The sequence below is a fragment of the Penaeus japonicus genome, unplaced genomic scaffold (assembly GCF_977035675.1).
Source record: "Penaeus japonicus unplaced genomic scaffold, GWHDUDI00000001_assembly GWHDUDI00000037, whole genome shotgun sequence".
NCBI classification, from domain to species: domain Eukaryota; kingdom Metazoa; phylum Arthropoda; class Malacostraca; order Decapoda; family Penaeidae; genus Penaeus; species Penaeus japonicus.
In genome coordinates, this window is record NW_028234439.1 from 3,341,462 (window position 1) to 3,356,461 (window position 15,000).

A 15,000-nucleotide genomic window follows, 5' to 3' on the forward strand; every position below is an offset into this window, starting at 1 on the left:
AATCAATCCCCCCCCCCCCAACACACACACACAAAAAAACTTGCATAGGACTCTACGACTCCCATGAGTAATATTTGGAAGAAGATCAATAAAATTAAAGCTAATTCATAAAATGCAACACCTCATCCCCGACGGGCTCGCCTCAGTGCATACAAGCGCGGCGTAGCATCTACTCCCCAAATCTGGCTTATCCTTATCCAGATCTTACGGGGATAGCCCGTATAAACTCCAAATCATGAAACATAACTCATATTTCCATCATTTCCCTATCAACAACAATCTACATTAATTCTAACTTTATAAACACTCACCACCTAACAAATGTTACAGTTCATATTTAGTAAACATCAATGTTTTGTTTACACACCCGATCCCTCTGAAAATACAGCTGTGGATGGCCGGATTGTTTTCGTAAGACCAGAGAGCAGGGAATATGTAGAGCCAGTCAGACATGTAAGTGAATTAAAGCCGAATGAGCGAAGATACAACTCATTTTATATAAGTTTGAGGAAATTTAAACCATTGTCTCGTCACGAAATATAGCGTAGGGATTATAGGATTATGAAATCTCTTGTTAATTGAAATCTTATTGACTGAAGTTGTATCGTAAAATTAGAAGGAATTATTATGGAATTAGCTGAAGGTTCAAGATTATAACCTTAGAACCATCTCATATTGTAGGATTTCGTGATAATTCTAAGATCAGTGTCTCAGGGTTATTGGTCAACACACAAATAGTCTTAAATTCAATAAATTATTTATAGTATCACCTGAGATATTATGGTAGACCTTAAAAGACACACACAAGTGTTTTCAAAATGGGACTTTTTCCCACAATTACATTAGCTGTGTTCTGTCCAAATCCACTCCAAACTTGCGATGATCTGCGACTAAAAGCCTACATTCTTAACTTTCTTTGCTTGAATTGTATTTATATCATTAGAAGTTAAACATAGTGAAAATCATGATAATAAGCAAATCAAGAGATTATGAATTCCCGTCTAGTATATTCCCAGTGGCACGACCATTGTCCAGTATATTTCCAGGGGCACGACCATTTCCCCCTTATCACACGAGTGGAAGAGAACAGATAGAGACTGCTATAGGCAGTGCAAACTCTGCTACACTGTGGTATAAGAAATTAGAACCGGACTTTGTATTCAGAATATGAAGTGCCTCTTTGTCAGTATACTTGCTTTGAGTATGAATATAGTAGTCTGGCTTATCTTCTTGGACATAGTTTAAGAGGAAAAGATAAAGCAGTTTTACATAAAAATAAGAATTATGAAGCTTTAACAGAAAAAAAAACATTTTTGTCCTCCCATAAAACCATTTTACTTCCTTTACAGAAAGTGTAGTCCCTATATTGAAATAGTATGGAGTCTATACAACTACTATCAGTCTATTACATCTTAGACAGAGACTGTCTAGTTAAATGATTAGTATAGACCTCACAATTTGGTAAATCAGAAGATCCTGAGCTATCCAAAAGTCAGAAATGGAATGAGAAAGTATGCAATGCTGTCCGCATGCGCAATTTGTCGCATGGCATTGGCTAATGTTGAAAATAATACCTGAGATGATACCCCTGACGTATCATGATGGTAATCAAGTTTCTCTCAATTTGAACCTGTCAGGGCATTCTGTCGGAGGAAAGAGCTCCACATTAGAGCTTTTTGTTTGTCCAAAGGCCAGAGACTCCTCCTGGATTCACCACAGATTAGGAAACTCTTTTCTGAAGAGCTCATGGTCAAGGTGTTAAGTTCAACCCAATTTGGAAAACATGGCAGTCCCCAATAAGATCTCATGTGTGGAGTTTGCTAAAACTAAGCATGTGTACGCGTACTTATGATGTCCAACTCCAGATGCATGTATACAGATAGCAGTCCTGTGCATGCAATTGGTAGGAAGGTCTACAAACTATTTTGCCTGAATATAAGTGGTGGTAAGTTGCTGGCAATTGCTGGAGTGCAAACAGTTGCAGAGGCCTTGCCAACTGGCATGAGGCTAGTGTAGCCCTTAGAGAAACATCCAATAAGCAAAACCCTTTAAACTAACCTTTTATATAAAAGTGCTCCAAGCTAAAGCTATAAATATTAAGCATAAATGAAGTATAGCAAGACACTGTAAGAAACAACATTCACAATATATTTACACTATTTTTTAAAAGTCCTGAAAACTTTAACCCTTGTGTTGGGTTGTTGGTAACCAGTTCTTCCTTTTTGTTGATTGTTTCTTATTTTTTATGATAGGTTGTCTCACCTTCCTTGCCTAAAAGAACGAACATATATTTCAGAAATGAGTATCAAGAATGCTTCCTCTACGATGGAGTCACCTCCAGGGAGGCAGTGGACTGGTGCCCTGGCTAAGGCCATCGGGATCCGTCACGTGCAGAATACCTCTACAGCTGCACCAAGAAAATAGAAATAATAATCATCAAAAGAGGTTCATTCATGTACATAGTTGTAAAAAATATATATTTGATGATAGAAAAACATTCTTAAAAGAGAATCTCTGGCCATGTTCAAGAATAAGCAGAACTATTGCGACCACACCGGTAAAGCAGCTGTTTTGGGAGAGGGACCCAAAAGGTGGATATGGTGGTAAGGTATGTGGTAGAAAATCAGATGGTAGCATATAATGAGAATACATATAGTAAAGCGAGTTAATGCGAGGATTAAGTATTATGAATATACTGGTATTGTATTTGTATTTCAGGAAAAACTGATTGAGTATTACATTGTCAACTGTATTGTAAACGTATTTCAGGAAAAAATGAATCGCAAGGAACTCATCCAAGAAGGCCTTAAAGAATTGCGAGAAGAGTTGTCCAAGTGGAAAGGAGAAGTGAAAGAGAAGTTTGAGGACGACCCCATAATTGTGAGGCCAGGTGAGACGTGGATTATGGTATTGTGGAAAGGTGGAATTTTTCCATTGTTTTTCATCTGATTATGTGGTTTCAAATAAATTGAAATATAATGAGTTTGGTCTCAAAGTTCAACCTAACTTTGTTATATTTAGTTTTTATTACTGGTAAAGAGCTTTTACAAATTTGTTTGGTAAACTGTTTTCAGTATAATTAGCATATCTTTTTTTTCTTCCCCTTGTATAGAATAATCTTTATATTGAATCACTATTAGTTGTTAGAAAGGCAGTTTTTTTAAAGGGAAAAGCTTCAAGATCGAAATTAGTACTGATTTGATTTTTTTTTTCTGCTTTTGTTAATTCTGGTGAAATTGTCTTGCCAAGACAACTATACTGATAATTATCTGCATAACAATAGCAAAAATTAAAATTATCATTTTAACTCTTAGGGGGAAAAAATTATTTGTAATTTGTATTTCAGATGTTATAGTTCTCATGTAGATCCACATACCAAAAATACTTTTCTTTCACATAAATATTTTTCCTCCCCTTCCTCTTTCTTTCTTTCTTTTTTTTCTTTTTTTTAATCATCATCATCATCATCATCGTCTCTCTCTTTTTTTGTAATTGAAACTCAGAATCTTTTATAGGCGACATGGATAAAGTCTGGACTCTCAAGAACGAAGAGCACTTGAAGAACTGGGTTGTGACGAGCGACAAAGACCACGGGGAAGGATACAGTTCTTGCTCTCTCGCACTGTCTCCTGCCGGGCATGGGTTATTCTCAGGACAAATTAACACTCAGGTAAAGGATACTGTTTATTGTGGTACTGTATTCTTATCGTTCTGTGACATACATCATTACTGTTTTAATTTGTTTTATGGTTTAATGTGTCTTTTGTAGACTGCTAGTAACTCTGCTTTTTTTCTTTTTCTTCTTCTTCTCCTTTTTCTTTTTCCTATTCTCCTTCTCCATCTTTTTCTTCCTCCTCCATATCCTTCTTCCTCCTCTTTCTCCTCTTTCTCCTTCTACTCCTCCTCCTCCTTCTCCTCCTCCTCTTCCTCTTCCTCTTCCTCTTCCTCTTCCTTTTCTTCCTCATCTTTCTCTTCCATCTCTTCCTGTTCTTCTTCTTTTTCCTCCTTTGCCTTCTCTTCCTCCATTTCTTCCTCCATTTCTTCTTCCTCTTCTTTCTCAACCTCATCCTCCTTGTTATTGTAATTCTTTCTTATTCTTCTTTTTTTCCTTTTTTTTGTTACAGGTACCTAAGGATGGGAGGGTGAGAAAGTCCGGATACTGTAACATGAAATCCATAAGACCAAGGGTAAATCAATATTTTATATTTCCTCCACTTGATATAACATGCATCATGATAAACAAAAACAAATGTTCATATAGTGTGCAAGATTATATTTGATGACATCACTGAAAATATTTATATGAAATTCCTTCAGAGGTTAGCGTTGCTGCAAACTAACTCGCCCGGTCTAAACTTGCAGATGTCCTTTAAGCGAGAAGTTTATTTGGACTGGTCCCTGTACAACCACCTAGAGCTGCGAGTCAGAGGCGACGGCAGAACGTATCTCCTCAACATTTCCACTGCGGGTTATTTTGACCTCCATTGGCACGACATGTATTCCTATCCCCTATATACAAGAGGCGGCCCTCACTGGCAGATTACAAGGGTGAGGAGTATAGTTTTCCCAACCAATTTTTCATAGGAGATGAAGGTGGATATTTTTCTGTTGATTTTTTTTTTATTATTATTGACTTATAGCTTTTATTTGGTCTTCTAGTGGCTGAACCACATGACACATCTATTTCCTTTTTGTTTAATTTTTGATATAAATGTATCATATAGAAACCAGAAAATTGAGAAGGAAAACACTGATTGTATATCCACTGCTCTCATTCAGACATTTTTTTCCATGCAAATTAATAATTAAAAAATTATACCATGTACTATTGCATTGGCACCTTGTTGTAAGCTAAAGTGGTCACTTCATAGCCACAAACTAAGTAAAGTCTGTTTTACATTATGTTTACATAACACACCATGTATATCTTGTCAAACATTTAGATTTGAATTTTATGATTCAATTGATAAGTCATGTATTCTTTATTCAAATTCAAAGAAAGTCAAACTGCAGAGAAAATGTATATGAATTATATTTTTTCATTGCAACATTATTAACTTTGTAAAGTATATATAAAGGTTCTTTTCAGAGGTAGAATTGTGAAAATGATTTCAGACAACACAATTTGCATAGTTTTGTTCAATAAGTAACTGTTTTCTCTTGTAATTAGTTCAGGCTCTGTTTAAAATTTTAAAGGATTTATTATGATCTGAACATTCTAAGCACACTTAACATTCATTTTTAACTGATCTAATTCAATCTGTACAAGAGATTGTTCATATTTTTGGAAATCTTCTGATTAAAAGTCTACATTATGGCACTTGAAAACATCATAGTCATCTCCAGGCAGGCACCAAGCGAGGACTAGGTACCATTTGCCCTATGCCCTCACCTACTTAAATGTAGGATGCAAATCCTTTAGGCGTTTATGCTTGTTCAATCAACAAGTTTTGTGAAATGCATTTGATCACCTCTATATATTGTCAGGTCTTATCGAATATTATTATCATTCTTCTTCAAAACTTTTCTCTCTTTCCCAGATCCCTTTCTCAAAATTCTTCCTGAGCAGCAAAGGTCGTCTTCAAGACAAGCAGTGCCCGATACCGCTGCAGCGAGTTGTATCCTTAGGTGTCTCCGCCGGCGATCGTGTCAATGCTCCGTTTAGACTTGAAATTGATTATATTGGTGTATATAGTGACCCAGACCACACAGAAGAATTTGCTTATGAAATGTACAAACTGCCAAAATATACAGTAGGGCAATAAAGAAATTATCTCTGTAAATGAATTGTTTATTTATGGTTTTACATGTAATTTCATATTATGTATGTAAGAATAGTGTATGTGCATACAGAGGTGCTGAAAAGAGAGTGGATTAATAAAATATAAAACTTCTGTTTTTTCTCTCTTGAGTTTTCACCGATATTTAAAGAAGATTATGAGGTTGAAAATGACATAAATTCAAGGTTGCACCTCAGAGCTGGACTAACCCATAGACATTTCTTTAAGAGTTGCCTTCTTGTATGGTTCTACATACTAAATTTAAAAGTTCTAAATTTTCTCACAGTATCAATCATGTAGTTTCATTCCTCTCCATTTTGATATGGTTTAATTTCATCACAATATATCAAGTTTCACATTTGGAGATTAAAATTGAAAGTACAAATACCTGGAAGGGAAGCTACCTTGTTAACTTCTTATTACCATACAGAGCTACTATTTAGTACACTGGTAAAAGAAAATATTGATATAAGAATTACATTTTTTTTTCTTTTTTTTTTTTTGTCATAATGGATTTCATGATTTATGATATCAAAGTATCAATGATTATTGTGTGAGTTTAAATCTGGTATTCTGATTACATGTCTGATCATTTATCTTCCAGAATTAGAAATAGTGAATACCTACCAGACCCAATTTATTCTTAGTATATTGGAATACATTTTTTTCCTCTATTATAATTACCATATACAAAAATAATACACCTAATCTTATGATCTGTGCCAGTAGCTGCCAAATTCATAGTCAGAACCCAAATGAGCTTTGTTATGAATTAAGAAAAAAGATAATGACGATGAGATTTTTTAAATCATTAGTGTACAAAATATTGCTTATATATCTACATCACTATTTTGGAATATAAATCATCATCCATTTCAAAGAAAAGAAGTGATCAAAGTACCCTCTGTGTGATCCTCGAAAGACATTATCTTGGTAACCAGAAAGCTTTTTATTAGATTTATCAGCATAGAATCAACAGTCAAATTTACTCAAGAGAAAGCATTTATGTTGCCGGTATTTTTTTTTTCCTTTTTCTTGCCTAGTTTTGCAGTTAATCACATTTTATTTTACTTTTTATTTTTTCATTATTATCCTCATCATTACCATTATATTATCGTCATTATTGTTATCCTCATTATTATTATTATTATTATTATTATCATTAATATAATTATTACATAGGCTTCACAGGGTATGAGTATGTGGCACAGAATGCCAAGAAAAAGCACTTATGAGGCAACTGGGAAAAGAAGTACAGGAAACCTTGAAAGATAGGAAAAACATATACAATTTCACTATATCACAATAAAAGTTAACAAATATTATTATCAACGTATTTATTTTTTAATTAAAGTGAAATTCTGTGTAATTTATTGGGCAAAGCTAAATGCATTAAGACTAAAATTATCTGTTTTCACCATGAAGGTTAGTTTGGGTAATGTGTGTAGGGTCGTAGTTTGAGAAACACTGAGAGAGAGAGAGAGAGAGAGAGAGAGAGAGAGAGAGAGAGAGAGAGAGAGAGAGAGAGAGAGAGAGAGAGAGAGAGAGAGAGAGAGAGAGAGAGAGAGAGAGAGAGAGAGAGAGAGAGAGAGAGAGAGAGAGAGAGAGAGAGAGAGAAATTGTTTGCGTATGTTTTTGTTTGTACTCTTGTGTGTGTTTTATTATGCATGTATTCATGTATTTATTCATACACAGCTTTATTCATATTTAATGAAACATCCACTTTAGTAGCTATGTGAGATAGACAAACGGACCACGTATCAAAATCTACAAAACAATACTTGCCAAAAATGTGCATTTTCTTGCTTAGGCCTTACACTGTTGCACCCTGACACCCCTTCTATACACATATTCTTCCATGTCTTTTCCAGTTGCCAGGATCCGACAATTTCCTTTCCCTTACTACCAAAGGACACTGGGTAGCCATGGTGTTGAAGTAATGAAGTTAATTGAAATTCCTTTTTTTCACAGAATAGAGGAGGAATTCTTAATTTAAACTTTTTTTTATCACCCTGAGATGATGGTCAATATTTCCCCTTTGAATTCAGAAATGATTTTTGATTATTTGGCTGTAGATTTTAGGAAGGGGACTGAAATCTACAACAACATATTTCAAAAATCTTTATAGAATCAAAAAGGAAAACCGTGGAAAAAAAATGTTTGTTTTATCGAGCAATAAATTCTATAAACAACGTTCATATATACAACACTGATTAAGAACATTTTCATATAATTAGAGATGTTCATTTTCATACGATTAACCTCTCCACCCCCCCCCCCCTGAAAATCCCTCCTCCCACCCCGCCCCCCTTTATAAAAGCCACTGTACCAGACACTCTCAGGCGTTGTACAGTCTTCGTTCTTAGCTTCCGTGGTACATATTAATGCAACCTAGTAAGCCAATATAACTCATGTCGATAGCCAGTTTATATGGAGTGTTGTCAAGGCAACCGTTTCCGGGTTGCCATGACAGTGCCGACGTCGAGTGCCAGGTAACAAGGACATGGGGAAGCCAGACAAGGGATTATTTACACACACACACATGCATATATGAACACACACACACACACATACATGCATATATGTACACACACACACACACACACACACACACACATACACACACATAAACACACACATACACACACACAAACACAAACACACACAAACACACACATACACACAAACACACACAGTCTCTCTCTCTCTCTCTCTCAATATTTTTCCTCTTTGATCACAACCATTTTTTACCAGCCAAAAAATAGGAAACAAATTACCCGTAACGACGAGTCATACATTCACTCGCTTCATCACTTTATTCTGGCAAAATTAGATGAAATTGATATCTAAAATGTAACTATATTATATTTTAGCACAACTTTTTCCTTTATTCAGTAAAGTTTTGTATAGCGACCGATTTAGCCATATATCAAAATCAATAACATATTGGTAATTCTGACATTTTTGCTGAATCTGATTAAGAAAATGCGATATGCAAATGCTCAAAGGATTACATTCACCCATAGCGAAAGAAAATGCTGACGAAGAACAAGTTTGATATTATTTTCTTTGTCAGAATGGAAAATTATTTACTGCCTGAGAATCATAATGATAACGAGCTTATTACCAATTTGGATACAGAGCGACTCATAGCAAAATCGTTAAGTATATCTGAAATGAAGCTAATAAATAAATAAATAAATGGTAGATTAAGAAAAAAAAAAATAAAAGAGAAAGATTAAAAAAAAATCACAATACGGATGTTAAAACAGCTGATATGATAATCAAGCGAAGGACTCTTTACAAAAGAAGAGAAAAATTATAAATTAGTGTCAGGCGCCAAATGGACCGGCCAGGCAAAGCTAATTTGCACCTCCTATAAACACGCTCAGTGAAATAAAACTGGGATGCTGCTTGTCTGTTAAAAAGCGCCTGTGAGTCGCATTAGGCAAAACTGTACGTTTACCTTCTTGATATATGTGTATATGTATATATATATATATATATATATATATATATATATATATATATATATATATACATATATACACAGATATGCATGTGTGTGTGTGTGTGTATACATATATATATATAATATATATATATATATATATATATATATATATATATATATATATAATAATGAAGATGATAATATATATATATATATATAATAATATGTATATATATATATATATATATATATATATATATATATATATATATATGCATATATACACAGATATGCATGTGTGTGTATGTTTGCATGTATGAATGCATGTGTATATATGTATATATGTATATATGTATATATATACATATATACATATATATATATATATATATATATATATATATATTTAGAGAGAGAGAGAGAGAGAGAGAGAGAGAGAGAGAGAGAGAGAGAAAGAAAAAGAGAAAGAGGGAGAGAGAGATAGATTGATATAATATTTTACTTTTTTTACTTTTTTATTTTTCTTAATTAAAGCAGCATGGACCTTCAAACCGAAGTATCAACTTTTTAGAAGTCTTAACTTTGTTCCCAAGTTAGCATTGGAAACAGCAGATTACAGTAACTATTATTTGATTATTTTTTATATTAGCATCAATAGTGTTCATGTCAACTATCCCACCATAATGCATGACCATTACAAATTATTAATCTCTCTCTCAATACCCATCTATCTATCAATCTCTTTCTCTCCCTCTCCTCTCTTTCTCTCATTATTTCCCTCTCCTCTCTTTCCCTCTTCCTCTCTATTTCCTTCTCCCTCTCCCAGTTCGGTATTCGAGTAAGCTTCCCGCCCAGCAACCGCGAAAAGGGCAATTTATCACTTATCTGACACTTTACGTTTATCGCACTGTCCCAGCCTAACCTACACGCGAGAGGTTATCACAGGTTGTTTAGTCGCTGTCTGGCGTAGACATGGGAATTTAAGGTAATAAGTGAGAGTTATAATGATGGTAATTACATATATAGTAGTAGGAATTGGATGGGTAAATATCTTAGGCAACAATGTCAGTACAGTTGGGCAAAAAACTGGTATTCAAAATGTCGCCTGAAAATATATGTCCATATCTTTCTCTCCTTAACGAAATCGCGAACTTCCTACTTATTGGTGTCATGTTTACAGTATCTAGTTGACGTAAAACTACCTCTTTGTTTCATAATGTTTGGAGAAATGCCTCTAAAATACTGAAAATCACCACATTCCGACTTCAATCAACTTTAAGCCATGCGCGTCTTTGATACTTGGCGCCATCTTGTTAAGCATCCCCCCTCCCCCCTCCCTCCTCTGTGTTTTTATCCTAAATTCGCCACTGATAACGACAAGATAATAACAATAGCGGTAATTCTTTTCTTATTGACAACTATGATGATGGTAGTACTAAAAACATAAGCGATTGTTATTGTCGTAGCGAAAGTATCAGTAGTAACAGCTGTAAGTAGGCCTAGCCCTAGCTATGGCCTGGTGACCTTACTTAGTGATAACGAAAATCATAGCAGCAGCAGCATTTTCTCCCTATGTGAGTTTTCTGAGACCACTTAAAGCTTCTGTTATTACGGCGCCGAAAGACGCAGAGTGACAGGAAAGTTATTACTGTTTTTGTTTCGTGTCAATGGCCTTTTTACGCGGGCCAAGTTGGCAATCGGTTGCGCTTAATGGAGTCGTTTTTCGTTTGAGTTTTTCATTTTCTTTTATTTCATTTTCTTAATTTATCGGTTCACTTTTATGGTTTCTATTTATTTGTCGTTCTAGCTAATAGTTTGCTTGATCTTATTTATCTATTTATTTGCTTTTTATTTATTTATTCTCATTATTTATGCATTTCGGTATGATGTTTGTCACCTGAAATATCAGTAGACTTTAAGTTTTGGTATCTGGATGATATATTTCTATATGAATAAATATATATATATATACATATGTGTGTGTGTGTGAATATATACATACATATATATAAACATATATATATATAGATAGATAGATAGATAGATAGATATGGATATTGATACGTATATATATAAGTATATGTATACGTATACAAATATATGTATATATGATTATATACATAAATATCTAAGTATATATACACACACACACACACACACACACACACACATATATATATATATATATATATATATATATATATATATATATATATATATATATATATATATACATATACATATAGAAAATAAATAACATTGAATTTGCATTATAAAGAATCTGTTTAATTGCTATGCTCCTTCTAGCAGATCGCATCCCCTTGGTTACTGTCCATATATTTTGGGCATTTGATACACACTCAACCTAGTGACCCAGCATACATACAAGGACCTCTTGTTGCCCTCAATAAACCACTTCACTTGTATGGGAATAGTGAGTGTAGTGGCTCAGGGCAAGAAAAACAATAACACTCCACTTTACAACGCACTTCTCGTGAGCTCCAGTACCTCCACATGGTAACATCGAGAATGGCGGGTAAACGCGCGGGTCAAAATGGCGCCCAGGAACACAAAGGGAAGTTTGTGGTCTCGCCGTGGTTGTCATTAATAACAGAGACGTGGCAGCTACCGATAACAGTGCCATGGGAGACGTGCAGTTTCGGGTTTTCGTTGGAATGGTAAGGGGAAAGGCGAGGATGCACGGGGGAGGGAAAAAAGGGATCAGCTAGTGTAAACAAAACGATTTTACTCTCGGAAAAAATTCCTTCAGGTTAGCTGCTTGATCTTTATCTTTTTGTTTCACGTGCTCTCGTTTTTTTTTTTGTTTTTTTTATCACTGTGCTTGGGGTAAGAATCCTGTGTTTTTATTATGACTATTATAATATTTGTTGTCAGATAAGTAATCGATTGCACTGTGAAACTCGGGCCTCCGTTTCGAGTGAAAAGCGCTTGGGAAAATTTCTCTACGACCTGCCACAGATCCCGAAACAGATACCCACCCCAGGCAGGGCTCTTGGAACCAGTAGCCACATCCATCCTCTCCTTCCAAGTGTGTTCCCTGCGGCGTATCCACTTCTCCCCCTCAATTTATCTCCAACAGTCCCTCTGCTTATACTCTTTCTGGCCGCGTCACTCTTTACACATTAACTATTATTAGGTCAACGTACCCCTTTGTCCCCGTCTCTCAAGGGCTTTTCCTTAAACAAAGACTAACCCCGTCCATAAACGTAAAGCTCTTATGGTCTTCCCGCCTCTCGTGTTGCTTCTCGCGTCCGTCAACACTGCATGACCGTAGAAAAACAAACATCGAATTTAAATCCTATGAACACCAATTTCATATAATGTAGACATATGCATGAGAAAAAGAGCAAGTCACTCGAGTAAAAACATGGCGAGATTGATGACGTAACGTTGACATGGATACATAGATAGAAAACGATAAAAAAACAATGGCCATGCGTAAATGCGATGAGCACCTAAGATGCCTAGTGGCAGCCCCTAAGAGGGCGTCGGATGCCAGGCCACGGGGAGGTGCCACGCTCAGTCACTCGTTGAGTGCCACTCATCCTGGGCACTGCTGCTCTCCCTGACCGGTGATACCCTCCGCCACCGCCACCAAACGCGCTCACGCTCTTACTCTCACGAAAGTGATCTTATTTCTTATTTAAAAAAAAAGTCTCGTTATCTTGCCCTAAGTACCTGACGCCCGCGGAGATGTGGTTGCATTCCTTAGCGCTCGTGGTGGTGGTGCTGAGTCTGGGAGGAGCCGTACCTGTAGACGACGAGGAACAAGGGCATGTCCGCGTCGCTCGGCAACAGTCAACCTATGGCATTACGTGAGTACCTTACCGTTGCAATTTCCTTCTTGCAAGAATGTGTATAGAATATCATTTCTTTTGATGTTCATATATATTTTGCTTGTTAAAGGTAAAGAAAAAATCTCGTCGAGTATTAAATGAGGCAAGAATTAAGTTTCACCTTTTAGGAAATATTTTGTTTCTCTTGGTGGGTTTAATAGTTACCCTTTTTTTTTTTAGTTTATTAGTCTCCCTTTTATTTGTTTCGTAAATCCTTCACTCTGTCCTCATCATCTACCCTGGCTTATCAAATCAAGTTGGGGGAACAAGGCCTCTTCATTATTTTCGCAAAATATACAGAGTATCGAATTACGAAAGCAGTTGCCCAATATTACTTTTTAACATTTGCAAAAATAATAGGTTAAACTCTCCCAGACCAACTGGATAGATACCCCTTCAGACCCCCATAAAGTTTCGATACAAGATTTGTCCTGTGAATAGAATTCCTATTAAGATTAACCTCTACATCGAGTGTCCACAATCGCGCGATCGTACGCCAGTCCATCCACCCTATCGACGCTAACCACCGCATCAACTCCCGACTATCACCAATAAAGCGGTTACGATAACAGTTCTTAAAGTTCGGCGATAGTGTGTCAAGGGATGAAACGCCATCCTCTCTTCGGCACACAAAGGAGGTTGTCTGAGCCCCATCGCGGCTCTCTTGTTCGAAGGATTGACTGATGGCTTTTGGCGGATTAATGAAGGGTGTTGGTTGTGGCGCGCTCGGACAAAACTTCCGAGTATTTGTTGACTTCTGCAGATGATACGGTCGTAAATCTTTGGCGAAAGACAGAAGAACAACTGATTTTTTTTCTTTTCTGTTTCTTTGCTACCTTTCTCCATTAGTAGACTTTGGCGAGGTGTGAGAGTCATTGTTCCATGAATGCGGGCCTTTCATGCTAAGCGCGCAATTGAGACACCGACTGGGAGAGAGGATTGTGGTGTTTAAAATCTTTAAAAGGAGGAGTTAATCCGCCTAAAATCTACACTAACGAGGAGTTAATCCGCCTAAAATCTAAACTAACGAGGAATTAATCCGCCTAAAAATTAAACTAACGAGGAATTAATCCGCCTAAAATCTACACAAACGAGGAATTAATCCGCCTAAAATCTACACTAACGAGGAGTTAATTCGCCTAAAATCTACACTAACGAGGAATTAATCCGCCTAAAATCTACACTAACGAGGAGTAAATCCGCCTAAAATCTACAATAACGAGGAGTTAATTCGCCTAAAATCTACACTATAGATCTGAAAACGTTAGAGAGAATGTCTTTGCATCCATCAAGTCCCTCTGCCACGACGGCGCCATCCTTAGCTCGCTCTGTTTCCTGCTTTGTCAGGAGCCACGAGCAAGCTTTCAAGAAGTGGTGAGTGTGGCGGCCGACGTCATTGGGATTCTTGATATTTTGAAGAATTAATTCACTCCGCTATTTTATGTAAATTAGTACGTAATGAAGAAAATTAAGTGATGATTTACGTTTCTTTTGTTTCTTCCTTTTTTAGGGTTATTGTGATTATCTATCTATCTATCTATATCTATATTTATATCTTTATGTATGTATGTATCCATCTCTCTCTCTATCTATCTATCTATCCCCCCCCCCCTCTCTCTCTCTCTCTCTCTCTCTCTCTCTCTCTCTCTCTCTCTATCTATCTATCTATCTATCCCCCCTCTCTCTCTCTCTCTCTCTCTCTCTCTCTCTCTCTCTCTCTCTCTCTCTCTCTCTCTCTCTCTCTCTCTCTCTCTCTCTCTCTCTCTCTATCTATCTATCTATCTATCTATCTATCTATCTATCTATCTATCTCCTCTTTCTTTCTCTCTCTCTCTCTCTCTCTCTCTCTTATATATATGTGTGTATGAATATATATATATTTATATATATGTTATATATATTTTTATAT

At 36.0% G+C, this 15,000-nt stretch overlaps 2 protein-coding genes across 3 annotated transcripts in view; both read left to right on the top strand.

The window, feature by feature from the left end:
- The first annotated feature begins 371 nt into the window (after positions 1–371).
- On the top strand, positions 372–5,894 carry CIA30 (complex I intermediate-associated protein 30). Of its 2 annotated transcripts, none has more exons than XM_043013471.2 (7): positions 372–453; positions 2,297–2,608; positions 2,770–2,890; positions 3,504–3,670; positions 4,125–4,187; positions 4,363–4,548; positions 5,541–5,894. In XM_043013471.2, exons 2-7 carry the CDS (start codon positions 2,312–2,314, stop codon positions 5,763–5,765), a joined length of 1,059 nt encoding a protein of 352 aa, XP_042869405.2. In that variant the 5' UTR covers positions 372–453; positions 2,297–2,311; the 3' UTR covers positions 5,766–5,894. The 2 variants fall into 2 exon arrangements, with proteins under 2 accessions (XP_042869405.2, XP_042869406.2); XM_043013472.2 differs by having other exon boundaries at positions 3,516–3,670.
- A 6,881-nt stretch (positions 5,895–12,775) lies between these two features.
- Positions 12,776–15,000, top strand: part of LOC122251478 (uncharacterized) — a 32,767-nt gene continuing 30,542 nt past the window's right edge. The window contains exon 1 of the mRNA XM_043013468.2: positions 12,776–13,070. Coding sequence (XP_042869402.1) covers positions 12,949–13,070 — 122 coding nt within the window. The 5' untranslated portion in view covers positions 12,776–12,948. The remainder of the gene's footprint in view (positions 13,071–15,000) is intronic.